Source organism: Myripristis murdjan, chromosome 5 (assembly GCF_902150065.1).
Source record: "Myripristis murdjan chromosome 5, fMyrMur1.1, whole genome shotgun sequence".
Taxonomy (NCBI): domain Eukaryota; kingdom Metazoa; phylum Chordata; class Actinopteri; order Holocentriformes; family Holocentridae; genus Myripristis; species Myripristis murdjan.
In genome coordinates this window covers 34586189-34599919 of record NC_043984.1, presented here as the reverse complement: position 1 = coordinate 34599919, position 13731 = coordinate 34586189, and the positions used below count along the sequence as shown (strand labels likewise).

Sequence of the window (13731 nt, the reverse complement as noted above, 5' to 3'; positions counted from 1 at the left end):
TTTATTTAGTAAACAGGCATTTATTACAGTAAACACTTTGCTGGAACTCTAATTCTTTCTGTATTAACACAAGATATACAACATGTGTTGGGATGTGCTGCATCTCTAACATCAGCATTGACTCTGAAACATCTCACCAACACACTCGTGTTTGCTTACATCTGTGTGATGCTCAATGAAGCTTCTCCCAAACACACACACACACAGAAACACACACACATGCAGGACTGCATCTCTACAGGTTCTCCCCAACGTGGATTATCATGTGTCTTTTGAGGTGTCCTTTCTTGGTAAACCCTTTACCACAGAGGGAGCAGACGAATGGTTTCTCTCCAGTGTGGATTCTCATGTGTTCATTGAGGTTTCCTTTTGTGGTAAACCCTTTACCACAGAGTGAGCAGGGGAACGGTTTCTCTCCAGTGTGGATTCTCATGTGTATCTTGAGGGTTCCTTTCTCAGTAAACCCTGTACCACAGACGGAGCAGACGAATGGTTTCTCTCCAGTGTGGATTCTCATGTGTCCATTGAGGTGTCCACTCGTGGTAAACCCTTTACCACAGAGTGAGCAGACGAACGGTTTCTCTCCAGTGTGGATTCTCATGTGTCCATTGAGGTATCCACTCGTGGTAAACCCTTTACCACAGAGTGAGCAGACGAACGGTTTCTCTCCAGTGTGGATTCTCATGTGTCGCTTGAGGTCTCCTTTCCGTGTAAACCCTTTACCACAGAGTGAGCAGACGAATGGTTTCTCTCCAGTGTGGACTCTCATGTGTTTCGTGAGGTTTCCTTTCCGTGTAAACCCTGTACCACAGAGTGAGCAGGGGAATGTACTCTTTCCTGTGTTCTTGGTCTTGGAGCAGGAAGCTGGTTTCTCTCCCATATCAGGTCTGTCATGACTGAGAGGGACGTCACTCAGTGGGTTTGAACCTGACTGGACTTCTCTGGTCTCATCCCAGTCATCACTGTCCTCAGTCTCAGCCTCAGAGGAGGGTTCTGGGTTCCTGGCTTGTTCCTCTCCACCATCTTCTGCTTCCATCTGTCCAGTGGAGCAGCAGGCGTCTCTGCTCCACTGAGCTTCCTCTTCATCATCCTCACTCTTCACAGGGACAGCAGTGAACGGCAGCCTGGTGATATCCTGAGGCTGCTCTCCTTGCTGATTGGTGCAGAGTTCCTCCTGTTCCTCCTTAATGTGTGGGGGCTCGAACTCCAGACTGGGGGTCCGCTGAAGCTGCTCAGGGGGAACCTCCTCTTTACACACCACTGGAAAACACACACACACACACACACACACAGAGAGAGAGAGAGAGAGAGACACACACACAATTATGCTTGGAAGATGACCCGAGCCTGTCAGCATCACTTCATGTCAGCATAATCCCTACTAAAGCTTTTGTAAAAAACAGATATGGTGACAATCAACACTTGCTTTTTATGTTTTTGTTGGTTTGTTTTGTAATGTTGAAGAAAAACCACTGTAGTCCAGTCTAGGAGTTTGCTGTAACGGTGTGAGTTTATTGAAGTATACTGGCACACTGGTGAACTGACCGACACAGAGGGTATCTGGTACGGTGAGCTGACCAAGAGCAATGTCAGGGGAAGACCTTTATACAGTGAGTACAGACGGTATGTAAATAGGCAGAGAACAAAAGGTGAGGGAAGGTATTGTAAGACAGTGATCTAGGTATTTTAAGGCAGTGATCAGGTAGGGTGCGGTTCCGAATGGGAACAAAAGACACAGTAAGTGTTCATGTGCATGCCTACAGGATTAAAGGCCAGGCCCAGACGACAGGATGGGCCCATCAATTAGCAAGTCTGAATCAATCAGGAAGTCTGAGCCGCCCAAAATGTGTATTTTCCTTCCACAGTAATTAGGTGAGAAATAGGTTGTTTCTTATTCTCACCTAATTCCAGTTCACTCTATGATTGCTTGGCGACCAAAGATCGGACATCCCGTAACTTCGCCCACCAGAGCCCCAATAAAAACTTTGTTTTACATGGTCCTGATAACCTCACCGCCTCAGTTGATGAGATTATTGGCCGACTTCACTCTAACAGCAAACCTGCCACTGAGAATCTCTTTGTCATCTTTGACCAGTTCATGTCTTCATGTCTCAAAGCTCGCCCAGTGTTTTCTTTAAATAAAAAACATCGCAAAAATAGCTTGTCTTCTCGAGCCCTCCAACTTCTGACTCACACTTTGATTTAGTCCTGTCTAGGTTATTGTAATTCCCTCTACACACGAGCCTCAGTAAAGCCGAGTTAAATATTTTACAGTTGCTTCAGATTATTTACTAGAACGAGCTGCAGGTCCCACATCACCCCTTTTCTGGTTTCCTTCCATCATCTCAAAAATTTACAAAAACTAGTTGTTCTCCTCCTGTGGGATCCAGTCAGAGGGAAATCCTGCTGGTTTGAGCCCAGAATCACAATCTCCTCCTCAGCATCTGGACTCTGAAGAGACGTTGCTGTGACTTGGGCCAATTCAGAAGAAAACAATTTGGTGATTCTGGGCTAAAATCAGCAGGATTTCCTTGTTCCTGAATCCCATGTCAAAGTAGAATCAGTTGATCAGCTGCAGGCCTGAGACACGGCCAGCAGGAGGCAGCACATGAGTTTTTTGTCTCATACATCTGTGACTTTAAAATCTCAGAATTTGGGACTTTGTTTTTTTTTAACATAGATTTGTGAGGTTTTTTGTAAGCAACCACTTTAATCTCAAAAGTTTTTTTCTATGAAATTTACAACTTTAATCCAGAAAATTCTGTAGTACTACTACAATTATTATGACTATTGCTACTACTACTACCGCTACTACCATAACTACAACTATTAATATACTACCACTACTACTACTACTACAATTACTACTACTACTACAATTGCTACTACTACTAGTATAACAACTATAGCCTAACAATTACTATACTACCACTACTACTACTACTACTACTACTACTATTGCTACTACTACTACTAATATACTACTACTACAATGACTACTAAAACTACTACTACTACTACTGTTACTGCTACTACTACTACATCTACTAATATACTACTACCACTATTACTTTACTGTTAGTAGTACTAGTAGTAGTTGTCTAGAAAATTCAGAGTTTTTTGTTTTAGAATGTGGCCCCGCCCCCCACCCCCCTGCAGTGACCCTGGTACTGCATCGTACAGAGGCCTGTGTGATCCACAGCAGCCACTTTAACTTCATTTTTTAAAATTTTTGTTTTTTGATTCCACTCCAGGAGGCGACAGCACCGATAAACAGGTGACGGCACAGACAGACGAGGCGCAGGGTCGTGTGGTAAAATATGGAAATTGCTCTAGTAACGGCTGTCTATCAGTAAATATGATGATAAATAATTTGTATTCACAATAAACGATTTGTTTTTAAAATGATCTGAAAGTTGTGGCTGAACAGACCCGCTAACATGATATTAACCTGTGAAGTTGGTCATTTAGAGTTGTTATTGTCATGCATTAATATTGATATCATTAGTTGTTATTATCATGCATTAATATTGATATCATTATCTCACAGATGCTGCAGATTGTCTCAATGTTTTCTTTTGAATCTTAACTGACGGTTAGCCTCGCCTGTCAGGGTCCAGGTGAGTCGCTGATGTGAAAATGGCGTTTAAAACTTACGAACCTCTGTGCAGTCACACCTCCATCAGCAAGATGGCGTCCAGGAGCCTCTGCTGCCTCTCCAGTAGTGTTGTAGTACTCGAGATTGGTCTTGGTCTCGAGACCGGTCACGCAAAGTGGATAAAGACGGCTGGAGAAGCGGTGCTTATGTTGGGCGTCCCCGGGAAATCGCCATGAAAAATGTCGGCAAACTCTGGCTGGCTTTCTCTCTTGTTGCATAAGTCAGTGGCAACGAGTACAAGGCAAATTGCAAAACGTCTCGGCGAGTGTGTTCTGTGGCTCATGGTGGACTGGCTGACGTGCGGCAACATGCAGGAGGGGATAGACATAGAATAAAAATGAGAACGGACAGGAACCAAACGGCAGTGTCAGTTTTTCATAGCTATCACGGCTCCCGAGGTCGATACAGTAAGGGACATCATTATATGATAAACTTGATTTCCTATATGGTTGTGTATTTAGCAGAAGATGTCAGTGCTTATGCTGATGTGGGCATATACCCTACAGCACAGTTTTTCAAATGGGGTACGCATACCCCTGGGGGTAAGTGGAGGAACTCCAGGGGGTACGTGAGATTTTTAAAATTTATACAACAGGTAGATCCGACCGAGCAATCTGACTGGTTAATCAGAAGTTTAAAATGTGCTCAAATGAGCATGACAGCACGGCTAGCTGTGCTCAAATGAAAAATACCTCATCACTGAAAATATTACTCCGCCTATATCTTATTCCCGAGTCTGTGTGGTTTCCATGGCAATACAGAACGTTTCACTGAAACCCGCATCAAAAACCGCTGTCAACTCTGTTAATCTGCATAATGGACCGATTTGTTGTCAATTTTGATTTCTTTGGCGACCTAAGTTTGGATAAATGGCTGGACGAGGAAGACAAGGCAGAAACAGATAAAGCCAAGATATGCGAGAGTGACGAGTGACGAGCTGGATCAGGTGGAGTGGTCAGGAAATGAAGCCGGTACGGCCCGGTCAAAGTCTTGGGCCGTCAAATGTCTACAAGACTACCTGACAAACACCGGGCAAACAGCTGATTTTTCAGGTGTAAGTAAAGAAGAGCTAAACAAGATCCTCTGTGAATTTTATGGAGCTTTATTTTCTATAATAAAGAGAATGAAATGCACAGACAGTACCCGCTGAAACAGATTCAGCACCATGGACAGTATAGTACCTGCTGAGGGAGATTCAGCACCACGGACAGTACTCGCTAAGGCAGATTCAGCACCATGGACAGTACCTGCTGAGGCAGATTCAGCACCACGGACAGTACTCGCTAAGGCAGAGTCAGCACGACGGACAGTACTCGCTAAGGCAGATTCAGCACCATAGACAGTACCCGCTGAGGCAGATTCAGCACCACGGACAGTACTCGCTAAGGCAGAGTCAGCACGACGGACAGTACTCGCTAAGGCAGATTCAGCACCATGGACAGTACCCGCTGAGGCAGATTCAGCACCACGGACAGTACTCGCTAAGGCAGAGTCAGCATGACGGACAGTACTCGCTAAGGCAGATTCAGCACCATGGACAGTACCCACTGATGCAGATTCAGCACCACGGACAGTACTCGCTAAGGCAGATTCAGCACCATGGACGTAATAGTACCCGCTGAGGCAGCATCAGCACCACGGACAGTACCAGTAAGATTTTCCACGGAGATGTGCAGGCAATAACTTTGTTCTTGTTATTAATGTGTTAATGTTATCAGTTATTAATTAACGTATTAATCATTATTCATTTGTTTAGTCTTTATGAGTAGCCTTGGCCATTGATTTAACTAATTTGTCAGTTTGTTTGCATCTGTACATTGAAATGAACATTTAATAAATCAACACATCTGTGAAACCTGTCATCTTTATTTCAGAGGTAAATTGATAACAGCCTGAAAAGGTGATTCTATAACTCTGTTCAGCCTTAATGTGACTGCTTACTGTTGTTACTTTTGCTGCTTAGCCACATTAATCCGATCTGATATTAAATTGGAGTGACACACCCCCAGCTGAAATAAAACATCTTCCAGTGAGTTTATGAAAAGATACATGTTTGTTCTGGCGCCACACTGGAAAGCAGTAGCCCGTATTTATAACTGTTCATTATAAGTTTGTTGTAGATAAAGATCAGCTGTGCTGGTGAGTCGTTGTCATGGCACCTGTTAGATTAAAAATGACTGAGAAGTCAGCAGAAGTATAACTATCAGTCCATGAAAAAATGATTTTTTTTCCAGCAGATATTCTAGTTACAACATGATTGAGCTAGCAAAGCAGTTTTGTGATGCTATGTGTGGTATTTATTCAGTTTTGGGAAATCAAGATATCTAGAAAACATGATAAGCCCAAGTTGGCTGGCTGACAAGGACTAGTTAACGTCAGATCTCATGTATTTCCGCTGAAACGGAGAGAATACTAGCAAAAAACTTTTATATTTTGAGAGCGAAATGGCCACAGTATGAAAACATGTTGATTATACATTTTATTTTGCTGGTAATAGTTGTATAATCGCATTATTACACTGGAGGGTGTGCTTGACCGTCATTATTGTAACTTCACACCCTCTCGTGTAATAATGCTTAAATATATGTTAAAAAAAATAGCATCCATGCAAGGTTCCTTAAAAATCATTATTTAGCCTAATAAATATTCATTAAAATATAAATGGAAGTTCATAAACGGAATTTTATAGTCAGTATTCAGTATTCAATTTCATCATCCTGAAATGAGTCAAACTATAGCTGTCAAAGCACCAAAATGCAAAATGTTCTCAAATTGCTTAGGTTAAAGACCCATGTTCAAGAAACCTTGCTGATTTTTTTTTTTTCATTTAGTTCATTTAATTTAGGTCTTATTCCTTTTTCTTTTAATCTTTCTTTATGAAATAGCATATTTATCATTGGTTGTCAGGTCAATGATGGCGTACTTTTTACAAGAAGTCAAACAACAGATTTCCTTAGATTTGAGATTTGTTTCATTGTGCTGGTTAGAAAACAACAGCATTTTGTTTTTGTTGCTGTTGCATTTGTTTAAAAGCAAACTAAGTTTAAAAGAGATACCTGTCATTTTGTTCTATTGTGTTAGGATTTTTCTTTAATATATATGGTCTTGGTCTCGTCTCGGTCTCGACATCCAAATGTCTTGGTCTCGTCTCAGTCTCGACCTCCAAATGTCTTGGTCTTATCTTGGTCTCGGTACTCTCTAGTCTCGGTAATGTGGTCTTGACTACAACACTAACGCCCACTTCTGATCAGTAGGTAAAAACAGGTTCATGACATCAGTGCAATAGCTTATGCATTATCGTCCTCTTGTGGTTAGTGATAGAAATGAATTGTCCACAGGCTGAAAGTCAATAATTACATAGAATAATAATATCTTTATTATATGACAGTGGCAGGCAGCATAAAAATGACGCACGGGCCACATGCGGCCCCTGGGCCACAGGTTGAGTAGCCCTGTTCTAATGTTTTATACCTGTGTTTGGTGAACTAAAGCAAACAAATTTTGCTCTTAGTTTTTGTTTCCACACTGCTCTCAGTCTCAAGTCGATGACGTTGATGAAAAAAATATGAGAATGTAAAACAGAAAAGATAATACAGAGTATGAACATGGGAGTCAAACAGGCATTATATGACGCGGGTGGTTTTTAATGTTTTTTTTTTTTTTTTTTAATGTTCAGGAACCTGAAGCTGAGAGCTTTGGCCCCGTGGAGCACGGAGGAGATATTTTGGTTTGTGCTCAGTATTAAATTTGTTCTGATGTTGAACCAAAATGATTCAAAGTAGTTAAATTACAGTGTAATAAACAAAATAATTGCCAATACATTTTCTAGTATTATTATTAGTTTCTGGTAAATGAAATCCCAGAAAAATCAACCATTTCAAGCAATTTCACCAGAATATTTTTCCCCAAACACGGCTATTAATAATTGAGAAAAAAAGAAAAAAAAAAAAAAATCACATTGATGTTAGGTATCATTAGCAAAAATAAATAATTAAAATGAAATTAAATAAAATAGTAATAAAATAAAATGTGAATGCTAATAATCATAATAGTCTAACAATGGTGATGATGATGATGATGGTGATGATGATAATAATAATACATGGCAAAATAGCAAAGATTATCTGAAAATTAACAAAAAAAAAAGATTCTGGGATATTTATATTATATTTATATTAAAGCTGAAAGACATTTCTTCTTGAAAGTCTCTGAGCTCGTACGAGTCAACAGTGAAAAAACGTGTGAATGAAAAAAATAAAAACCACAACAGACACGTGTTTTCTTAAATAAATGTTTTATAGCTCACATTCAAAGTTGTCATAAAGATGTCATATTATAATTCTTAAAAAAATATCCATCCATGCAACAACAATAAAGGAAAACAAAAAAAGATACTTTGGGGGTGATAATATTTGTTTCTGTCTTTTTTTTTTTTCTACAAGATAATCTCTTCTCACATCTATGGAGAGCCAGATGACATCACCACCGAGGAGACCAGTCACACACGCACACACACACACTCACACACTCACGCACACCTCGTCCCTTTTGATTGACAAGCGCATTCGGGCTGCAGAGAAACCAGACGAGTGCAGCGGCTGCTCCGGGCCTGAGGTGAGGCCGAGCCACGCAGATCACGATACAAGAAAAAAAAAAAAAAAAAACATCCTGAAAGTGATTAAAACCCCCTGGCCTCGTTTCCACGGCGGATGTTTCTCACCTCACACACTAACATACCTGAAGACCCAGCGGATGGATTTTATTTCATATAAACATCTGAAATCAAACCTTTTCCAAACATTTATCTCTTCCCAGACTCATGGTGGATCGGAGGAATTTTTGATTTGATTTTTTTAATCGTGTAGTGGGGCGGGGGGATTTGTCACGCTGGCCCTGCTGTTTTGTCCGCAGCTGACCGTCAAAATAAAATAAATAAACTGCCTGGTCGTGCGAATTTTTTTCCGTAGAAACTGAAAATTATTTCAATAGATTTTTCCAAAAGAGCAAAATTGTGGTTGCAGGTTTTTTATTTGTTTGTTTGTTTTTTAAATGCAACTATCTGTCCACAACGGCAGTGCACTTGGGGTCACTAGGAAGAAAAAAAAATTTGCAAGAAATTTTTTTTAAAAAAAATCTGAATTTTATCTGAATTTTAGTACCGTTCGGCATCACGGTGATGCTGAACGTGACCAGCAGGGGGCGTCAGTCGCGTGAGCTAACGTTACACTTCTTTGTTTTTATGTCAAAATGTATTGAACTGTTAATTTAACAGAATCTGAAAAAGGGGAGATAAAAGCATGAAATCTGAGTCGACTCGAACACTGAACCAGGGCTGACGTGACGACACGGGACACGCGGACACGGGAAGCTGCTCTTGAACTTTCTACACTGATTACACTGAAAATTTTGGTTGTTTAGTCTCATATTCAGTTTTTAGATTTCACTTTTCCTCAACTAACTGGAGTGAAAAAAACTGCCAGTACAGAGAGGCTGATTCCACCTGTCTCCAGTTCAACTTAAAGAAATCTCCTGCCCTGTGGAGCCAAATGCCTTTTTATAAATACAGTTAGGCTATGGTCATGAAATTTGTCCTACTACAGATACTGGCCTTTTCCAGATATGGTGCTGTTTTATTACATTATGGATTTAATGGATGCCACGCTGGGAAGCTGTGAAACCTAAACTCGCCGAGTCTGAAGTGACTTTTTAATCAGACTGCAGCAAACTGTGCCTGACAGTTTCAGTCCTCATGTTGGCCGGCTGCCGTTTCAGAGGCTTTTCCACCTGGATTGAGCTGAAATTCTTGGGGAAACAGTGAATAAACTCTGTTTTTAGGGAGGGCAGGGGGGAAGACATTTAAAAAGACACCAAACAGCAGCTGTTGAAGCCTTACTCAAACTAAAGTGAAATGACCAAACTCCAGTGGCAGATTCTCGTTTCAGCGACATTTTGACCCAGTTTTCAGGGCTGATTAAAGTTTCAAGACTTCACATGTGAGCGCTGGATGAAGTGACCTCCAGAGGCTCTGCTGCGGTGCACGTTCACAGGCTGAGCTGCAAGCTAACGGCTTTAAAAAGTTCACAAAAAAACTTAAAACTAAAACTTTACCCTGCCATTCTCTGTGAAACTGCCGACGACAGACTTTTAAAACAGGAATGTGTTTTATGTTCAATTAAAAAAAACTTTTAGGGGCATAAGGGGGGGAAATGATCAACCTTACTGCTCATTATTGAGTTGCTCGGTTTGAGAAAACTCTGAACTGGAGGAGAAAAAGGCTTGTTGGGACGTCCCGGTGGCTCAACGGAATAAAAAGGTGTGTAACCATGTGACTGTACTTGCAGTGTGACGGGTTTGAATCTGGACAAGAAACTATGTTGGATGCATCTCTCTTAACTGTGCTCTCAAATAAAGCAGAAATGGAAAAAAGCATGCAATCCACCTTGTTAACCGTCCTCCAGAGGGTTAAAATCAGTGTGTGTGGATCCAACAAAAAAAAAGAACAAAATCCAGCATGTTGTTCTATATTCTGCCTCACAAATAAAAAATAAAAAAAAGAGAGAAAAAACAATGTCTGGCTGATGGAGTGTGATCATCTGTGTTTCCCATGTATCATTTACAGGTTTCAAGAAATTTCTCCAACCCATCTCCAGATAAAAATAAAAAATAAATTAATTCACCTTTGAATTGTACTGAAGTCAAAGGAATTATGAAACCCCTGCTGGCAGATTTTTTTGGACGCCTGTTGGGAGAAAAATGAGCTTTACAGAGACTGAACGGCAGATGAAATGATTCAATATGAATCAGAGGAGAGACAAAAGACAACGACGGTGGAGTCTCGGCGCCCTGAGCTCCGAGGCCTGGCGGACCGCAGGCGGCGTCACCGGCGCGTTTTAACGCAGCGTGAGGACGAGACGTGACGTGATTTTACGAACCAAATCAAATAAAAAGCCACACAACCATCTCATAGAAAACCCAGATCTGTTTTCAGACGATAAAAGATATGGAAACGACAGGAAATAAAAAAGAAAAACAGCTGCTTTACTTGTTTTGTTTATGTTTTTTCGATGCTTCTCCCTTAAACTCATCTGACCGGCGTGTGGCACCGTCAGTTCAAACCAGAGCTCTTGTAGGTTTTGCATCGAGAGACTTAAACCCTTCAAGACTCTGCGGGAGCTCGTGTTAAAGTCGGACAGGCCGTGAGACCGGGCATGGAGACTCAGACGATTTCCCTTCAGGGATCGATGGAGGCTGCACGCCCTGCCTCTGCGCACCACATAGGAAGCGTCTGAACCCGGCGTGTCGGCGTGTGCGACCGAGGAAGCTGTCAGCTCCTCTCAACGCCAAAACAAAACCGCTGCTGTCCTTCTGTACGACGTGGTTAAAGTGACTGAAAAGCAGTGACAGCGCTGCGAGGACGGCTGCTGACTCTGAGTCAATGCCTTCTGCTCTGCCAGCTGTGTTTTCACTGCAGGGCCACGCAGGGCCTGCTTACATCTGAGCAGGAAAAAAATGGTTTATTAGTCCCTGTGCCAGCGCTCCTAATGAATCAGGGACACTGGCAGTGCTGTGACATCTGACTTTCACTTACAACACCCACTGGAAACAGTCAAGATGCTGATTTCAGCTGCAGAAATTGCTGAAAAAAAGAAAAAAAAAATCAATCTTCGAGACAAATGGCTTTGATCAATGATGATGGCCTTGTGGTGGAAACCGGATTATTGCTCTCAGACATTCCCTGACCTGATTAACGTGTCTCCTTGCAATACTGCACCTGGCCACATGGAGGCAGCATGCCCTCTATTCCAACAACAGCCCAGTTCAAGCTGAGCAGACACAGATTACAGTATTATAAACACACCGCTTTGGGACAAAAAGTCACGTGAGAGCAGCTCTTTAAATCCCATCCATGTTGCAGTGAGACAAACCCGACGGCTCACAGTGGTTTCTGCATCCGGCTGCCACCTCGTCTGCTCTGACGGCCATTTGCAAAAAAGCTTTTCTCTAGAGCTACAACTCCTCTGCAGTCAGCAGGCGGAGGATCGGTGAGCTAACGCTGGTCTCATTTCTGTTGCTGTAACTGTTTATTAAAAAAAAAAAAAAAAAAAACACACACACACACACAGAGACAGAGGGAGAACCTGCAATCCAAAGCTGACAGCCAGTTGTTGATAGTGAATCCATGAGACCGGACACGAGTCGACAGCAACAGAAAAAAAGACGAATGTTAGCTCACACGACGCCGCCCCTGCTCACTTTTCATATTCTCTGTCTCGCTGATGCAGTTCGGTTCTTCTCTAAATTGTTTACACTTTGTACATGGGGGAGGTATGCAAAATAAAACGTTTTCCGTGAATCCCCCGTGTATGGATAAAGGTACAATAAAAAAATAAATGATTACCTTGATAAAATAAAATTAAATATTCACCTTTGCTCTCTTGGAAACCAAATGGGGGGGAAGAAAAAAAAAAAAAACACCCTTTTTCCATCTGTGTGGCTGGGTTCCTGTTCCTGCCCACCAGGGGGCAGCGCTGTCACGGCTGCCTTCTGGAGCTTGCTCAAAGGAAACATAAATGGACAAACCTGAAGTCAAAGGCCATTGGCTAACAGCTGCCATCAGCCTGGAACCAATCGGCACTTTGAAGGCCGGGATACACGGTAACGTCTTCAGGCAATGCATTGTGGGCAATCCTGCTGACAGACTTGTGAGCAATTTACTTTGAGGAGCTCCGAAATGAGATTAGACACAATTTGGAAAAGTAACACCGAGCTTCCAGAGTGATAGGTAACAGCATTAAACCGGATGGCGGGACGTTCTGGAAGGACAGCAGGAACTGAAGGCCTTGTTTGACTAAATGAGACACTTTTACAGATACAGGACGCCGAATTATCCCCCCTCCCTCAAAATGTATATATAAAGTTGTGGAAATTAATAGTTTTTTGCTCTTTACAGCCTACCACCGAGACCCACTTTGCTGTTGTAAGTTCTGCCAATCGCCAACGTTGCCCGTCTGCATTGCCTGAAAAAAGTCGCCGTGTGTCTTTGCCTTAACGGACGTTTGGACGTGTGACTGAGTGTGTTTCAGAGAGACCGTCCAGCTTCCTGTCCCGGCGCTCTCCGGCCCCTCTGTGGTCTGGTGCGGCTCTGCCGGGTCCAAATGGATCGGTGGGAGGACGAGAAGGGAGGAGTGTCCGTGTGTGTGTGTGTGTGTGTTAGTGTGTGTGTGTATGAGTGTGTGTGTGTGTGTGTTTAGGGAGTTTGGTGGGGGTTAATGTGGGTGTTTGCCAATTTCTGTGGGCGGTCCCTGGGATGCAGCCAATCAGTCTGTCAGAGAAGAAACCCAATCCATTCTGTTGCATTGTCCTCTAAAACTGCTCCACAGCCAAACGGTCTTCCCAGGGTGGGTGTGTGTGTGTGTGTGTGTGTGTGTGTGTGTGTGTGTGTGTGAGTTTTATGTGTTTGTGTATATACTGTGCAGAGCCCTAGATACTGTAGAAGAGTTTCTTCACTGCAGTTTGCAGCAGCGGCCATTTCGGCTTTACAGTCCTGCTTCATGACCGTTGCTATAGTAACCAGCTGGACTTTAGAGTGCCCATGTTGCCGTGACGATGTTACTGAGGACACTATTCTATATTTACAGCTAACACTGCTAGCACAACCTGGACTAACTACATCTGTGTATGGCTCTGACCTGGACTAACTTTCCACAATCTGTCATGCTGTTTTACCACTGTGTGTGTGTGTGTGTGTGTGTGTGTGTGTGTGTGTGTGTGCATGTATGTGTGTGTGTTGGGAGCTACAGTAGGTTGTCGTCCCGCAGGCCTTCCAGGATGCGGACCAGACTCTCCAGTCCGAACACATAACCCCGGTCCGGGCCGTCGTGCACTGCCGTGTCGCCGCGGAAACCCTTGAAGGTGGAGTGGGCGAAGTCGATCATGCGAACGTCCACCAGGGGGGGCTGCTGGGGCGGGGGGGGCGGTGAGCTGCGGGTTGGTTTGAGGAGGAGGGGAAACAAAATTGGTGGCAGGGGGAGACAGGGGAGGATGCTGGGGTTCTGGGTGGAGGTGAGGCGAGG

General features: G+C 42.9%; 2 protein-coding genes across 2 annotated transcripts in view; both read right to left on the bottom strand.

Annotated features, from left to right (window-relative positions):
- LOC115359829 (zinc finger protein 585A-like) overlaps positions 1 to 13731 on the bottom strand; it is a 1044768-nt gene that overhangs the window by 70874 nt on the left and 960163 nt on the right. Inside the window, exon 4 of the mRNA XM_030052472.1 lies at positions 240 to 841. Coding sequence (XP_029908332.1) covers positions 240 to 841 — 602 coding nt within the window. The remainder of the gene's footprint in view (positions 1 to 239; positions 842 to 13731) is intronic.
- Positions 7936 to 13731, bottom strand: part of ip6k1 (inositol hexakisphosphate kinase 1) — a 51957-nt gene continuing 46161 nt past the window's right edge. Inside the window, exon 10 of the mRNA XM_030051394.1 lies at positions 7936 to 13710. Within this exon, the coding sequence (XP_029907254.1) occupies positions 13453 to 13710 (258 nt within the window). The 3' untranslated portion in view covers positions 7936 to 13452. The remainder of the gene's footprint in view (positions 13711 to 13731) is intronic.